This window comes from Schistocerca nitens, chromosome 1 (assembly GCF_023898315.1).
Source record: "Schistocerca nitens isolate TAMUIC-IGC-003100 chromosome 1, iqSchNite1.1, whole genome shotgun sequence".
Lineage (NCBI taxonomy): Eukaryota > Metazoa > Arthropoda > Insecta > Orthoptera > Acrididae > Schistocerca > Schistocerca nitens.
The window spans coordinates 598,220,518-598,238,754 of record NC_064614.1 but is presented as its reverse complement, the minus strand read 5'-3'; the positions used below and the strand labels follow the sequence as shown (position 1 = coordinate 598,238,754).

At 42.0% G+C, this 18,237-nt stretch overlaps 1 protein-coding gene across 1 annotated transcript in view; it reads left to right on the top strand.

Annotated features, from left to right (window-relative positions):
* Window positions 1-18,237, top strand: part of LOC126262325 (odorant receptor Or2-like) — a 72,497-nt gene that overhangs the window by 10,077 nt on the left and 44,183 nt on the right. Inside the window, exons 2-3 of the mRNA XM_049958918.1 lie at window positions 7,999-8,827; window positions 15,312-15,411. Coding sequence (XP_049814875.1) covers window positions 7,999-8,827; window positions 15,312-15,411 — 929 coding nt within the window. The remainder of the gene's footprint in view (window positions 1-7,998; window positions 8,828-15,311; window positions 15,412-18,237) is intronic.

Genomic DNA, 18,237 nt, shown 5'->3' with positions numbered 1-18,237 from the left:
GCCAGAACTTTCTATCACTTCACAACTACTATCTTCCTGTGGGACGAGACGCGGCAAATCCTGCCCGCGCTCCCCATAAACACTTCTCCCGTACAGGCCCCTATAATCTCTTAGTTCGTCGTATAAGCGACCGAACTGCCTTAACCAGACCTCATCCCTCTCTGCATCCCCTCGCTCGATGACGGACGTTTTATCCGACATCTGATCTTCTCTCAACGCCTGCGAATCATTCTTAAACTCAATCTCCAGTTCCGCTGTGGGTATTACAGCTGCCACTTTATAATAGATTTCCGGAACACTACTTAAATTGTTCTCACTGACAGTGAATGTATTTTCTACTGCCGTGTATACAGCTGATCTACCACTTGTGGGCGCACTCCTTTCTCTTAACACTGGCACACTCTCCCGCCGTTGATTATTCCATACGGAATTTTCATAACGACGACACCTGGGTTTTCTCTTGTTATTGGGCCTCCAAAATTTCTCCACGCCCGGTCGGCCCCTCACCGGCGCGGCTAATGGTTTCCCTGTCTCGTCCCAGCAGATACGCTCCCCGGATGCTGCTGAGGCGGCTGATCACACCCTCTGGCGTTATTACCATTCTGCGAAGCCCGTATCACGCTAGTATGATACTGGTTTCCGTCATTCCTGTTATTATTTGCATTGTACCGATTGTCATTACGGCCCGAACCACTACTGTTATTGCTGCCAAGATTGTGGTATGCATTATTCCCATAGTTATCGTTGTTGTGGTTGCTGTGGTACCCGTTGTTGTTACCACGGCCTCTACCACTGTCTCGATTATTGCGCTAATAGTCCTCGTCCTCAACTCTTTCCAGGAAATCATTGATTGTCCTGTAATTGCTTCCTACGTAGCGTTTTGTATTATCTGGAAGCTTCTTGTAGAGTTCCCAGACTATTTCGGATTCCGTGCGGCGATCACGCAAATATTCCAACTTGCGGATCCAGCCCTCACAAAACTCCTTCATCGAGCCGCGCGAATTCGCATCGAAAGGCCTCGATACGACAAATTCGCGCCAGACACTTTGCAGTTTTTACTCTGACCAGTATTCAGCCAGAAACAAATTTTTAAACTCGTCAAAAGTCAGGTTCGTAATGTTGAGGTTTAAGCCCCAACGCTTGGCATCATCAGCCAACACATCAATAACCGCATTAATTTTTCTCTCATTAGTCCATGATCTGGGTAAAACTCTTTCACAATTTTTAATGAAATCCGTCGCGTGTATACCGCCTTTTTTCAAGGGGTCGAACCGCTCCTCTTTCGTCAACAATTCCGAACTAAGTGCACAGATTGGCACATAGCTCTGTTTTTCGTCAAGTTTCTTTTCTAATTCCGACACTCTCGTAATTACTTGGCAAGTGGTTGTCGCAAGCGTTTCTACTTCACTTTTTTTCTCTTCGCAGGTATTAGCCTGCTTCGTCACTTTGGTATCTACTTCGGACACTAAAGCCTTTAAAGTTTCCACCTTCTTTTGATCCTCTTTTTTCACTAATTGAATTTGTTCCGTCACCTTATTCTCGATGATCGGAGCAACTGCTTCTCCTACACTTTTCTCGATTCTGCTAATTTCGGAATAAAAACGAGTATTTATGCTCGCAATTTCCGCCTGAACGACTATCATTTCCTGTTTAAGATTACCGATTTCGGTATTAATCACAACAATATCTTCTTTGATTTTATCAACTTTTGTGTTAACAACTCCAACATTGTTGTTAACAACATTAATAGCTTTGTTCTGATTGTCTAGCTTTCGTTCAATTTTTTCAGACTGAGCTTCTTGCTTGGCAGCCTGAGCTTCTTGCTTGGCAGCCTGAGCTTCTTGCTTGGCAGCCTGAGCTTTAATTTCTGCCGATTGACTCTTGATTTCGTTAATCAAAACATTCAATAAATCAGTTAAATTCCCGGAAACTACCGGTTTTACTTCCGTAGCGGCTTCCTCTTTAATTGTCCCCCCATATTCGTCATCAAGGGATTCAGATTTGATTTTCACTTCCGATTCCGAAACATTTTCTAAAGTTTGGAATTCCATTTCTGCTCTTTGTTGCGTTTCGGCGGTCGCGTCTTTCATGCTAGCCGCCTGCCCCTGAACAATGGGTACCGCGGTGCGCGTTTCCCACTGTTCGACCGATTGTTCCGTATCCAAGCCTACCAAATTTTGGCAATTGTTGCCTTCACTCATTTTAATAATTTTCAATATAAATGCCAAATCTCAAATCTAATTAGGATTCCTCACACTAATATTCGCGCTGACGTATCGACCATTTCGTAACCGCCGGCCGCGGTGGTCTAGCGGTTCTAGGCGTGCAGTCCGGAATCGCGCGACTGCTACGGTCGCAGGTTCGAATCCTGCCTCGGGCATGGATGTGTGTGATGTCCTTAGGTTAGTTAGGTTTAAGTAGTTCTAAGTTCTCGTCACCGAAGTCAATTTGTCGGTAAAGAGGGAGGAAAGGGTTACATCTAAATGAAAGGAAAAATGCAAATGAAACTGGTGGAAATTAATTTTGAAAAGGGGTAAAGTTAATAAAGAAAGTAAATGTGCGGCCGTTACGTTAACAATTAACTAGCGGTAATTAGATATGTGAGATTTGGGGGAAATTACGGTCGCCAGTCCTAAGGACAATTACTATAGTAACTGAAAAAAGAAAGGTTATTACACATATAATTAGCACTAGAAGCGGGGCAACTGAAGGTTGACACGTGTAGTGTGAAAACTGAAAGTTTGTCAGAAGTAATAAATTTCGCTACACTCTGACTTAATTTAGCAAAAGAATTAATAAAACCGGAAAATCGAAAGTTAATTTAGTGACTGAAGTTAATAGTGAGCTTTCTTTCTGAAGCACATCGAAATTCAGTAAAATACGGTTAGTCTTGGACTATCTCAACAATCATTTCAAAAGCTACTTGAATCTACGCAATTTAGAAATAAGAGATTTAACTTTGAACTTGAATTAAATGATTCTTAACAATTAACAATAGTAAAATTTAGTACGTACCAAGCTGAGCTGCAGTCACAGGTAACTAAAATACGGTAACAAAACTCGCACTCTTAATTTGTGCTTGTGCAATCTAAATATTGTAGCCAGCTATGAATACCTTAACTGAACTTTGAAATTAAAGCAGTGAATGCGTTTGAATTTCAACGACACTCGGGCTCATTTCGGAAAAGGAAGGGACCCTGCTTGGTAATGCAATTAGGACAATGAACAACAAAGTTTCATGCTATGTTGCTGTAATTTTGTGATTTGAACAGTTTTAAAAGCTTAGGTCTCCCATACAGTTCTAAAACTTTACGTGCTTCCAGTCTTCCTTGTTGGTTGATTGAAGGTTTGAAGCCGTCGATCGAGGAGGTGGCGACAGTCACTCATTGTCGGCCGTCGCTGTTGCAGAAGCTGGATGTTGGCGCGCCTCCTTCTCGACACGGTCACCAGGCGAAACGGGCTCTTGATGTGCGCCAGCTAATGCTTCCCGTCCGCGATACCGTGTCAGAAACTATCATAGCAAGTTGAGCGCAATTACTTGCTGCCAAACCCCGAAAGCGCGGCAAATCGCGGGAGCGTCACACAACACACCTGCTCCACTGCCCTACCCCAGCCAGACTCCCCATCTTCCCGCGTTCCACGCGACAGAGTTCACTACCAAAGATCCTAAACACTTTGGTTCTCCACACGACCTATCGATGTATTCGTTCGATAGCATAGTTTTCCCTAGGCCAGACCCAGCGTGTAAATACAAATAATATTCACAAAACAAACCAACATAAATGCATGAATATATATATACAAACAGTAAAACAATTACAATATATAAAGAGACAGAAATGTCATATCTTGAGGTAACAAAACAAGGAAAAAATTTATATTACAATAGATGGAAATAGGAGGATATGCATTTCCGGCGTTACACCGTCTATTACTACGAACTGCGACCTTCCTGACAGGAAATCACGAATCCAGTCGCACAACTGACACGATACCCCATAGGCCCGCAGCTTGATTAGAAGTCGCTTGTGAGGAACGGTGTCAAAAGCTTTCCGGAAATCTAGAAATACGAAATCAACTTGAGATCCCCTGTCGATAGCGGCCATTACTTCGTGCGAATAAAGAGCTAGCTGTGTTGCACAAGAACGATGTTTTCTGAAACCATGATGATTACGTATCAATAGATCGTTCCCTTCGAGGTGATTCATAATGTTTGAATACATTATATGCTCCAAAACCCTACTGCAAACCGACGACAATGACATAGGTCTGTAGTTAGATGGATTACTCCTACTACCCTTCTTAAACACTGGTGCGACCTGCGCAATTTTCCAGTTTGTAGGTACAGATCTATCGGTGAGCGAGCGGTTGTTGAGTGCTAAGTAGGGAGCTATTGCATCAGCGTAATCTGAAAGGAACCTAATCGGTATACAATCTGGACCTGAAGACTTGCCCGTATCAAGCGATTTGAGTTGCTTCGCAACCCCTAAGGTATCTACTTCTAAGAAACTCGTGCTAGCAGCTGTTCGTGTTTCAAATTCTGGAATATTCCATTCGTCTTCCCTGGTGAAGGAATTTCGGAAAACTGCGTTCAATAACTCCGCTTTAGCGGCACAGTCGTAGGTAACAGTACCATCGGCACTGCGCAGCGAAGGTATTGACTGCGTCTTGCCGCTTGTGTACTTTACATACGACCAGAATTTCTTCGAATTTTCTACCAAATTTCGAGACAATGTTTCGTTGTGGAACCTATTAAAGGCATCTCGCATTGAAGTCCGTGCCAAATTTCGCGCGTCTGTAAATTTTAGCCAATCTTCGGCATTTCGCGTTCTTCTGAATTTCGCATGCTTTTTCCGTTTGCAATGATGCCAACTGTTGAAGAGTTACGAAGATGGAGGCATTACTTTTCAGTCAACACCTCGTACAATGGACTAAATGGGAGCGCCAGGGAGTTACAAACCACGAAGAAACGACGTCAAACACTGACATGTTCGAAGAATTTGTCCTTGCATTGAGTCGACACTAGCGCAAAATAAAAAAATTACATTACACAAATCAGTGATGCATGAAGGTTATATGTCGAATACTAATCTGCCGTTAGAAATATTAGCTCTATCTTTTTGTCACTTGTTGAGGCTATACCATAACCACAAATCAGTTAGAGCAATCACAAGGGCCCTGTCTGTAGCTGTTAAGATCTGCATCTACGTGCGTTCTAAGTAAATATCATTATAATTTCTAGTTTTCCTTGAATCATGCGCCAAGACAATAATTGCTGTGCGCAGTGGTTAGACACTTGACTCGCATTCGGGAGGACGACGGTTCAATCCCGCGTCCGGCCATCCTGATTTAGGTTTTCCGTGATTTCCCTAAATCGCTCCAGGCAAATGCCGGGATGGTTCCTTTCAAAGGGCACGGCCGACTTCCTTCCCCGTCCTTCCCTAATCCGATGAGACCGATGACCTAGCTGCCTGGTCTCCTTCCCCCCACCCAAAAATAATAATAATAATAGTAATTACTGTTTGGTAGTCTATAGTAATATAAACTTAATCTTATATTCAGGATTCCTATAGAAGTAGCACATTCGAGTAGGAGTTTGTACCTAGGTGCCTCACTGAAATAGTGTGTTTGCAACTTCCGTCACATCTCAAATCTACCACCGTCTGAGAGTCAAGTGTGGACACTTGTTATTCGTGCTCAAGGCTGTGTGTCAGGATATGTTTCACTGACGGACTAAGACCTGCTGCTTGCTGCCCCCCTCCATGCCCTATCGAAAAACAATGATCGATGGGCTTGAAATTTTGTAACCATTTCTCCCAGAGGGTATAGGTTTATGTGATCTGTTGTTAGGCAATTTAATTTTTCAATAAATCTATAATATTATCTTGTAAATAAAGAAACAATATGACAATCCCTGCTACATGTATCAATACAGACTTGAATTCCCCTGATATGAATCTGGTACGCTCAGATAACATTCTGGTATATGAGGAATGGCACTTTTTTTTAAAGCACTCTGTTTTTCAGTTTCATAGTATGCTACCAAATGTATGGAAGTCTACAGAGAGCACTGGGAGTGAAGTGTTAATATTTGCGTAGTCATATTGTTTTGTCCAAACCCTGCAGTCTGAATCATGACTTCAATAGTCGTACGCTACACTACGTGATCAAAAGTACCGGACACCTATTAGTAGACATTAATACGGTGTGTGTCCACCCTCAACCTTTATAACGGCTTCAACTCTGAGGAAGGAACTTTCAGCGAGATGTGTGAATGTTTGTGGAGGAATGCCAGTCCATTCTTCCTCAAGAGCGAAAACCAAGAGCGTAGTGATGTTGGACACCGGTGACAGGTGTGAATTCGACGTTCTAACTCAGCCCAAAGGTGTTCCATTGGGGCCGGCCGGTGTGGCCGAGCGGTTCTAGGCGCTTCAGTCTGGAACAGCGCGACCGTTACGGTCGCAGGTTCAAATCCTGCCTCTGGCATGAATGTGTGTGATGTCCTTAGGTTAGTTAGGTTTAAGTAGTTCCAAGTTCTAGGGGACTGATGACCTCAGATGCTAAGTCCCATAGTACTCAGAGCCATTTGAACCATTTTGTTCCATTGGGTACAGATCGAGACTCTGGGCAGACAAGTCTATTTCAGGCATGTTATTGCCCACCAATCTCGCCACACAAATGTCGCTTTATGACAGGGTGCTGATGCAAACAATCATCGTCTCCGGAATGTTTCTCTACCGTATACGCAGTACACTACACCGTAAACTGTGTCCACATCCTTCCCCATTTAAGCACAGAAAGGGGGCCACAACCTAACCACGAAAAACTCCCCTGTACCACAACACCACCCCTTCCGTACTTAACATGATGCCATGTAATCTTGTCCAGGCATTCGCCAAACACAAACTATTCCATCCGATTGCCACTAAGTTCAGCGTGATTTATCACTTCAAATCACTCGGTTTTAGTCGTCCACCATCCAGTGGCGTCGCGTCTCTCTTTAGACGACCTCGGGCGCCACTTAGCAATGACTACAGAAATGTGTGGCTTATGAGGAGCTACTCGACCATTGTATCCCACTCTTTTTAGCTCCCTACACACACAGTCACTGAGCTAGCTGAACTGCTGATAGCACTGTGGAACTCAAGAGTGATTCCTCCAGCTGATTTAGTAGCGGTTGTTCCTTCGAGTTTGTACGTCACAATCATGTCAACAACAGTCGACTTGGGCAGCTTCAGGAGGGTTGTAATGTCTCTGATGTATTTGTTACTCACAAAATGTATTCGTATCATGAGCTGTATAATGTAATGATGACAATGAAAAGCTGTGCTAGACCGTGACTTGAACTCGGATTGCCAGCGTTCGCCGTAGCATTAGGCAATCCGAGCATGCCTCACGGCTAGACCCAAACTTCCCTATGCCGTCAACCATACACTACACTGTAAAATGTGTCCATATCCTTCCCCATTTAAGCACAGAAAGGGGGCCACAACCTAACCACGAAAAACTCCCCCGTACCATAACACCACCTCTTCCATACTTCACATGATGGCATGTAACCTAGTCCAGGCATTCGCCCAACAGAAACTATTCCATTACATTCGTACATCCATTACGCGTATTTCTGTACAGGGTAGACATCGTAATGGAAAGTCGTTTGTCAGGTGTCGGCGGATAAATGCGATATTGCAATGCATGCATATGTGAACAACATTGCCTTGTACTTGTGACCAACACAGGCACTACAGTATCGGATTTATTACTCAGGTGACATACAGTGACTACTACACGTTCGAGGTCATTGAACTCTCCTGATCGACCCATTCTGTTGTTACTGCTTCTCTACTCTCTCCTCACCTCTTTTTATCCTGGAGGATCCGCCTCTCGTGACATAAAGTGGTCAATTCTGCATTACGTAGGGGTGTCTGGATACTTTTGATCAGATAGAGTACTTTTTTTTTTTAATATGAGTAAAGTGTAAAGCCTTTTATTTTTCAGCCTGGGACAACGTCTTACGTCGCAATGTGAAGGTTCTGCGATTCGGTGGGGTATGGCGGCCAGCTTCCAAAAGCGGTTGGCGGCCCTGCGCGTTCCCACTGTACTTCGCCTCAGTGTGTGGCAGCCTGCTCAACATCATAACGCTGGACATCGTCAGGAGCTGGCTGCTGTGGGGGGACATGACCGAGGTCACCTTCGCCCTCGTGTCCGCCATGACCAACGTCAACGGCGTCTTCAAGATGGTCCACTGCTTCAGACACTGCGAAACGTACAGCCGGCTGGTGAGCGAGCTGAACGGCCTCGTAGCGCTCCAGCGGCCATACTGCGATGGGAACGGCGACCTCATGGCGGCCTTTCGCAAGGCGTGCCGGAGGGCTGCGCGGCTCACGATTGGCTGCCTGACGTACATGAACGTCCTGGGGCAGATGTGGTGCGTAGTGCCACTGGTGTCGCACGTGCCGCCAGACAGCAGGGAGAGCCCGCTGCCCCTGGTCAGCCTGCCCGGCCTGCACAGGGAGAACCGCGGCTGGTACTTGTTCGCGTACCTGGTGGAGTGCCACGCCGTCTTCTATTGGAACTTCGCCAGCCTCGGCATGGACATGTTTTTCGCCTCGATCATGATCCAGGTAACGGGCCAGCTCAACATCCTCAACATTCGGCTGACACAGCTGAGACAGGAAGGGTCAACAGAAGACCAGGCTTCACTATCCAGGTCCACTGGATTCAACCTCAGCAGAAACGACCAACATCAGGAGCGGAGCGCCAATGATTTTACCAGAATGTACAGCGAATTGTCCGAGTGTGTGAAACATCATCAAGCAATACTAAAGTAAGTTCACTGAGTTAGTTACACGTTATGTGTAAGTTTCCCTTAGCACAAAGCTTAAGTTTTATGTAATATATATCAAGAAGTGTATTATTGTCTATATACTGCATTCAAATCATTTGTGACTTTTAACGACTCCTCGTGGTTAGGTATGTCATTACACTCATAAATTACACAATACATGAAAGAAATTTAATACTACAAACGTACATAAATACAAATCAGTCAAATACAACGTCGTACTTACAGTAACTATTCACAAAAATATAAGAATTATTTTTCTTGGTGTCAGACATTTAGTACCAACTTATTCAGGGACAATAAAAGATTTTAAATCCCGGTGTGGGTATATACTTTCCACCTTAAGTGTCCTTGGATTAGCTAGAAGGTAAAGACCTTCATGAGATGTTTTCATAATTAAATGTGGCCCTGCCACTATTTATTTACTTTCTTTATACTAGTGGCTTTTAAGTCGAAGATCGTTAAATACTGTACTCCTTGAAATTTTTTTATCTGCTCTTCCACATTTTCAGCCAGCTTCGCACTGGTACGATAATCGTATTGATAACGCGCGCATCAAGTACGAGGCCTACGCTACCAACAGATCTGGGGGCAACTACTAACGGACTGCTATAGGGAGATAAGGAAGTCTCTATTATCCCCAATTTTTCATACGCTTATCTCCTTAGACTGCTTCTTTTTTACTCCACGGTTCCAAATAGGTAGCACGGCAATAGTTCTCATGAGGTTTGACCCTCGCATCGTAAATATATCCCTTACGTCTTCCCGATTTTTCGGAGAATACCAATGCAGCATAATGCTTCAATAACTGAGCGAGTTGCTGTCGCTGTTTATCATAGAGATATCTCGATTCGGTGACATTTGCATCTATGTTTTTTCTTATGCAGTCGACCTCACTTCCGCCGTTTTCAGTTATACGCAGGTAGTTTTCCCGAATATCATCACTGGGTACGTGCAACAGTTTAGGTTTCATACAAGTTACCTTCAACCTTCTGCAATACTGTCCACGTAAATTAGTAGTCTTTATCATTGCCAGTTCGACTAACTTTTCTTCATTCACAAGTGAGCATACAGCTCGAGAAAGGTCGATCCTTGCGTCTCTTTCTCTTAAACATTCCCAGTCTAGGATACAGGGAACCGCTAAATTTTTCACAAGGAATGAGCATTTTATCGCTTCGTTTCCCACTTGAATGACAGCCTGTACCTGGCTCTGTATTCGCAGCCTCGTCCACGTATGGGTCCTACAATTCTACAATTTTGAACTGGCAATGTTTGCAACTTATTCACCTGACATGCGCTTGAATAGATCGCAGTCCTTATAGGATACACTGGCACCTCTATCAATAATTACGTTCACAGGCATGCAGTGTATGTTTCCCTTGATTGCGGCTTGTACCAACTCAGTATTTCGCTGAGAACATTTACTCGGATCAGCACAGAGTTCATCTTTCAGATCCAACTCTTAGTTGTATCCGAGCTTGATTAGATTTACATATCGCTTGCCCCCATTCGTCCTTCCACGACCACATGCGGCAGGCTTGCGATGTACGTGGTTGTGTACCATCCACCATTTCTATTATTTTGACGCTATGAGATTGCTCCATCTGTTGCGACACGACATCGTGTGGCGGTATCCACTGAGATTGTTGATTAGGAGCTGCCATTGGTATAGCATTAATGTTATTCACAGGATGGTTCTTACTCTGAGGTGCTTTGTTTGAATGCCAGTTTGTTGGACCTGTCTTTTGTCTTTTTTCGTTCATCTCCCTCATATTCTTGTGTTGAAACGAGGCATTATTGCCTCCTTCATTTCTCCTCTTTCTATTAAAATTGTTGTTCCCGTGCCGGCCAGAGTGGCCGAGCGGTTCTAGGCGCTTCAGTCTGGAACCGCGTGACCGCTACGGTCGCAGGTTCGAATCATGCTTCGGGCATGGATGTGCGTGATGTCCTTAGCCTAGTTAGGTTTAAGTAGCTCTAAGTTCTAGGGGACTGATGACCTAAGATGTTAAGTCCCATAGGGCTCAGAACCATTTGAACCATTTTTTGTTCCCGTTCTTAAACGGATTCCCATTGAATTGTTGTTATTATTACCTCCATAATTACCATTAGTTCCGTTCTCTTTTTGTTGGTTGCAATTGGCCAGGCGCAGAAATCATTGTCTCTTTGGTGTCCGTTTTTCCTTGGACTGTTTCTATTCTGATTTCTATTTTTGTTAAAATTCTTGTGCCCCATGCCACTGTTCCCTGTCTCACTTTGCATGCTTCTGTATGAAGTCAAGTGAGTAAACAGTGGCTATAAACTGTTCCAGGTCCTTATCAGGTACATGGAAAAGTTCTTCCCTAATGGCAATTGGTGGTTTGCGATTCAGTATTCGCAGGACGCCTCTTGGATACATTGGCTCATCCCAATGCCGAGTCTTATTTAAATACGTTACGAAGTATTTGCGCAGGTTTCCCTGCCTAGGATTATATGGTTCTGCATTGTAAACCTGCTTCCTTAAGCGTTCTTGAACACACTTGGACCATAACGTAGAAGCAATAAATTTTCAAATACCGAAAAGTTCTGACAGGTGTCGGCGAATTCCATCGCCCACAATGCTGCATCGCCAGGTATGAAGGAACCTTTTGACTCTCTGACCAAGAAGCAGACAGTGCATTCCTCGAACTCTTAATGAAAGTTACGGAATACACCGTCTTTTTCTCTTCCGAGAACGTCTGCAATTTCTGTGTTTTATAAGCCACTCATCGTGCTTTATTTGCGACATGTTTGGCATTGCAACGTCAGCGGCTGTCGCGCCAACAATGCGATCGTCACTGCTCGGGTTGTATCTGCCAGCTTTTTTGCGGTTTAAAATAACGTTTCGCCCAATGTTAATGGGGCTGTTACCATACCGATAACTTGTATCTGGGGTTTGATTAGATACTCTAAATCTGTTCTCGTTAGTCTCACAGCCTGCCACAACCATACGCTGCTCTGTGTTTCACGCACGTCCTGTGGCCGTCTTATGGTCATCTTTCTCGCGATTTACCGCAGTGTTCAAACGTTGCAGTGTCGCGGTAACTTCGGTTTCTATTTTCCTGTGTAGATTACTGGACAAATCGTCCACAGTGCTAGTAATCTTTTTTACCTGGCCTTCAAGTGTTTGGTGAGCTTCTTCTCCTCCATCTGTGAGTTCAGTTCACTCACTTTCCTATACAAATCCCTGTTTTGATTAACTATTTCTTCCATTTGTGTTCGTATACTATCCGTTTCCTCCTTTATGTGGTCCAGGATACACTTATCACTAGCATCGAGAATCTTATTTAGTTGTTCTGGCAGCCTATTATCTCTTTCGAGTTCGTAAACTCTTACTCTTTCCTCTCGTTCCACCTCCTTAATCCTTTCTATTTCTTCCCGTTCCTTTATACACTCACAAGTCTAGCTTCTGTAGCAACAGAGAAAGCAAATCGCTTTCTGTCGCCATAAGTAACAGTACGGTACCTCATTTTTCGCTAAGAATTGTGCAGTACTAGCAGTAGCGTCAGCTAATCTGCACTTGTCTGTTGTTCCAGTTTTCCAACACTGGAACCAGACGTCTGATTACCTATCTCGATTCCCTCGGTTTCCAAATTCTAGAATTCCGAGCAATTACCCTCTGTTTTGATATAAGCCAACTCACGAATGTTATCAGTTTCTTCTAACTCTGACACATTATCTCCCTCTAACCTTTCTTTCATATTAGGCCTACCAATATTGTGTACCTAAGTGCACTAGGCACAATATACAAACAAAAATACAAGATACAACAAATATTAATCTACTGAAAACACCACAATAATCTAAACAAAAAAATCACATCCACTACTACTTCCTCCTCTATTATGATAGATTACAAAAGTAACTTTCCCACACAGCATTGCCAATTGTGTATAAACAAACAGCAATTTTGAAAATGCAAAAATGAAATTTCACTTATTGCATGCCCCGAAAGACACTTTTATTCTTGAAGCTTGGGGTTTCATGCCACCGTACTCTTACCTTGAACGTTATACAGCTTTATAGTGTTGCTCAGGATGTTATTAGCAACAACTTCTCTCAACTTGTTGTCTTGCTGATCAATTTGTACCCGTGATTTTGTAGGCAATGGTGTACATGAAAGAAAATACAAGACAAATTACAATAAAATACAAGTGTTGTATCTTGTATCACACACGTGTTTCTGGTCACACCGTATGGACGCCAATGTAATTTTTTTTTCCCACAAGTGCTGAGTGTTTGTATACTCGTGCTGTTAATATTACATCGTAAGATCACATAAAGCCACACACAACACATTCACTACAACGTCTTATGACGGGTGAGTATTATTATTTTTGATATTATTGAGGCTTTCTATATTCCAAATGCCCGATAAATAAATCACTTTGGAATGTCTGTATAGACGTAAAATGAATTAGGATCAGCTCGGTGTGAAGCAGTTTAATCTTTTACATTTAGAAATATCCCAGGGTTGTAATTGAATGTCTTTTCGCTTGAATAATAATTTATACTTTCGTGGATTCGCGTGGAAAAACACCTTTTGCATGGTACAGTAGTTATTAATTCGAAGCTGGCAACTTTCTTAACTGTGCAAATCTCGTCACTTGACAAAAGATAGCCGTGAAGCGGCAATCACAAGAATGTTTTAATATTGATACGACTCTTTGCAAAAGAATAAAATTAACTAGACTTTAGCATGTTTACTCAAGAATTAATAATAAACCTTCCCATTTTGCTTAACGCCACTTGATACTGAAGTATTTTGGACAACAATCTGCCGTCTTGCAAATGGCGACCAACAATACAAATTAGAACTCGCGCCGTACCCACAGACACACATTACTAGACTGGCTGAGATGCATCTTTTACTGAAGCCTGACTTTTAGTGGGGTAAGGTGGTGGCGTCAGCGAGTTTGTGTGTGGTACTACTACGATTTTCCCAAAACGACATTGTAGTCTTGACGAGGTAGTCTAATCAAGTTCTGCCGTTGACCAAATATTTGCGTATTAGTTGACGTTAACACGTATATTGTAGAATCGTGTTATGAGAAGAACGTCAAGTTACATATACACACGTTTAAAGCAACCGCAGTTTCTGTAAGAACACTCAAATGAATTAAGACACTTGTTATCAACGATAAATTGCATTCTACTTACAGAAGCATTTTCATAACGAGCATACTATTCGAAGAAAAGCAAAGTTGATCAAAACTGGTTAAAAAACACATAATTTACCTACATGTGTTAATACTAAATTTCTGAAGCCCCGAAAGTGTACATAAAGCTTTTAATCACCGCCGGTATTTCAGCTGAGACAAACCGTGACATAATTATTTAGAATTACATACAACACAAAAGCAAAAATACATTTTTCTTGTTAGTCTTGCATTGTGAAATGTTCCTTTCCTTGTATCTTCCGTCTACCGTACGAGAAGTTACAACCAAACACGACGCATGTAGTAACCATTTTGACAAAACACTAAAGGTAAGGTAATAACATCGGTTTATACCTATTTCTTAGATTGTTTTATCAGCAAATAAACAGCTATTTACACGTAGTTTTGTCTCGCCGCCACATTGCTATATTAAAGTGCTGGCTTCAGTTACGTCAGTGATAGAAGTACGGTGTTCCACCCATATTATCTGTAACTTACGAGAAAGCTTTCATTGTATACGGTATTACCAGTCTAGTAATGTATGTCTGTGGCTGTCCTACCCGTTATTAATCACTGAAAAAAAAGTACAGTTAAATTTTTACGCCTGTAGGGATGCCACCGGTGCTGAAATAAGTGGTTTGTTTATAAATAACAGCATATATTTACCAGAAATACCTTACAAGATACATACGTCCCCAACCATATCTTTCTCATATGAAGAGTCAAACCAAAGTAAAATAAATCTGAAAATCCGTTTCTATTGTTTCATTGTTCTCCAACCATAGATTATCCTTCAATATCGATACTGCTTTTCCTATACATTACAGTGACATAATATTTCTACATACTCTTTTGATTTCAGAATAAAAGTTCATTTAAACATTTCATGTCAACCATAAATAAATGTTTCTCGTTCCCAGGAGACGAGTACGGTGTTCCACCCATATTATCTGTAACTCACAAGAAAGCATTCATTGTATACCTTTCCTGTAAAATCTTCGAGCTTCTGTCCACCCCACAAAATATCACAGGACCACAACGCCTCCTTCAGTCCTTTCTGTTTATGTATAAGTTCTTTAGTCCAGTCATAGATTACAAATTTCAGTGAATGACGATCGATGATTACTATTTTCAAATATCCTCCACAATTATCATTCAAGTGAAACTGATCATCATCTACTGTAAACTGTAAACTAAGACAAAAAATAAGAACGTCTTTCACAATTAGCGGAACGTTGGAATTCTCGACTGCGATGATATCACACTTTTATTTTTCTGTTTCTGATTTTCAGGTACTTGGAGTTCTTGGAGAGAGTCATGAGCCCTGTGGTGTTGACACAGTTCCTGTGCAGCGTGGTAGCAGTATGTGTCACGCTGTACCAGATAACGTTTGTGAGTACAAAGTTACGTGTGAGATACTGAGATGTCTTAGCAAAACAGCGGTCATCTCAGCAGCGACAGTAACATATCAAAGAAACTAAGAGGGAATGTTAACAATCATAACTGTGAAATAAACTTTTTTTGTAATAATTTATGATATTTCTGAATACAGACGGTTGTGGTTCGTAATTTTAAGAGAATGACACACTTTGGAAAATAACATAGGAAAGTAGGATTCAATGTCATGTTGACACCTAGTTAATGAAAATGAATGAATTTTACCGCAGCGTTATTACAGTTACATTACAATTTACGCTCCATACCAGGGGTGGCCAAGATTTCGGCTCGCGGGCCGTACCCTGGGCACGAGTGGCATAATGCTCAGCTTCGTAGCACGTTTCCCCCATCGCTACGCCACGCTGAGCAAAGAGGAGGGGGAAACTGCGAACGTGTCGCATTCAAATGGCAGTGCTGTCGTACTGCATACGCCTTGGTTTTATATTACACATTTCTCAACAACATAGATCACAGACAAAACAAAATTTCAATATTATTTATTTTGGCACGCTACAGACATAATTTTTGTCGGCATACGGACAGACGCAGACAATTTCCCAGATTTTCGCACTCAAGTTGCCACGTAATCGTCACTTATTTAGTTTCCTAATTGAAAGGAAGACCTTCCACGCAAATATGTCCATCGAAATACTGTAGCACTTTTGCAACAACATGGAGACGTGGAAAGTCTACCAGAGGAAAACGATGTAAACGTCCTGGACAATTTTAACGTGAAACGATTTATCATTAAAATGGGAATTTCTTTTCAGGTCGTTCAGTTATATATGCACATACACAAGGGCGCTTTCAACTGAAATTGCAAACGGTCTTCAAAGCAGCTCGAAAACAGATGTAAGATTGACAGTATTCTCAAAACGTTTAGGAAACTATCTTTGTAATTCTTTAAAGGTCATAACGAATTCAAACCTCGCGTTTTCTTTAACGGGAATGAGTTAGGGAACTAGACGGTGTCTGTGAAACTGTGTCGCTTCTATTACGCGATTCCTTTTTAAAAGCATCAGAAACAAATCAGAAAGTTGTTCCTCATCTTGCAATATCTTACTCTTCGTATCACCAATGTCTTCACGTGCAGTATGCCTGCAAATATAGCACAAAGTGCTTCTTGATGTATTGTACAATGAATCCCGTCTGTAGATCGTTGTAATTCTTTGCTCATTTACTGTCAATTAAATCTTTAAATTCTTTCTGTATGATATTGCAGTATTGTTTCGTAGCAAATATGCAGCCCTCCCTCACGTGAGAATCCTAATCACTCTCGTCTGTCATTGCTATTCATTTTTGAAGGATTGTAACGATAAATCGGTAGACTGCCTCTTTTTGTGCGAATATCCACTGGACCTGTGAACGTCCTTCATACCACGAATAAATAGCGAAGGGCAAACAGCGCTGACACCACAGTTCTGCCGAATTGAAGAGAACTTTGCCGATAGAAAAATGCCACACCGCAAAACAAAATGAATTGTCGCACTGTACAGACTACTTCGGGAAGGGACGAGCGAAGGCGATACAAGGCGGGGCCTTGGAATGGCCGTGGCCCGCGCTCCTGGCCCGTGTGAAGTTTGGCACGCCGTGGCCGGCCCCGTTCTAGACAGGAGCCATCATCATAATCGTCATCATCATATATAAATCCATTGAGTAAGAGGTTCCATTTGAAAATTGTCCTCTACAATATTCTGTATCGTACTACTTGCCATTCCCTTCAGCTCTTCTATCTCTGCTTCTTTCACCTTATTTTTCCCTTCGAAGACACCCTTTTGCAAACAATTTTTTTTAATGTATTCAACTCAGTTTACTTATTTCCTTCTAACATAGCTTAGGAGCGTTAACTTTTACCTTTACTCTTTCAAACACGTCACCACACTCTATTCTGGCTACCCAATTAATTTTCTGCATCCATCTCCGCAGTCAGATATCAAAGCTTTCCTGATATTTCTCCTCTTTCTCTCTATTGTCGAAGTTCCTGAATCATCGGGAACTACACTCCCTATAAGTCAATTTTCACATATCTTTCTTATATCATGTCTTATATCTTATTGTTGGCAACCGTTGTATTTTTCAGAAGTTTCTTTCCACATGTTATCCTTATTTTCATTTCTTTGGTGCAGTTTCAATATGCAGTAAGCACTCATCGTAAATGACGAAGTTTACTTGCTCTAGACACTTTCCCTCGATCCTTAAATTTACTAGACAGTGTTCCTTTTTTCTTGGAAATTAAGAATTTCAGAATTCTTCCCACGTTTTCTTATTTCCTCCAACATTTTTAAATATGTTTTTTAATCTTAGTTAGAGTTAACCGATAACCTGCATATTTAATAACTTTCAAACTCACTCCCCTGTTTTTACAGTATTTTGTCTACAGTACTCAAGGTTTCAGTCATGAGTTTTGTCACCATGGATATAAAACAGATTCTGAACAAGAGACAGCTTTGTCTTCGGTATCTGTTGCAGATGCTTTTGTCTCTCTTTGTCTTGAAGTCATCACTGCTGCTAAAGGGTGCAAATACGCATAAGGTGCCTAGAATTGTACAGGTAGCTCATCAGGTTCAGTTGCCTTTCCTGTTGTAATTTATATTGATTTTCCACTTGACCATTACTTTTTTTTTAATTGGCGTCATTTATGCATTAGTGCGAAGTTTGAAAGGAGGGACCGTATTAGAGATCTCTACAGTGAAATAAGTTCGAATTATGAATGTTACTACCTTCACCGATTTCTCTCCATTAATTTCGATGCCAGAATGATCTCTGTGCCAATGTATGGAC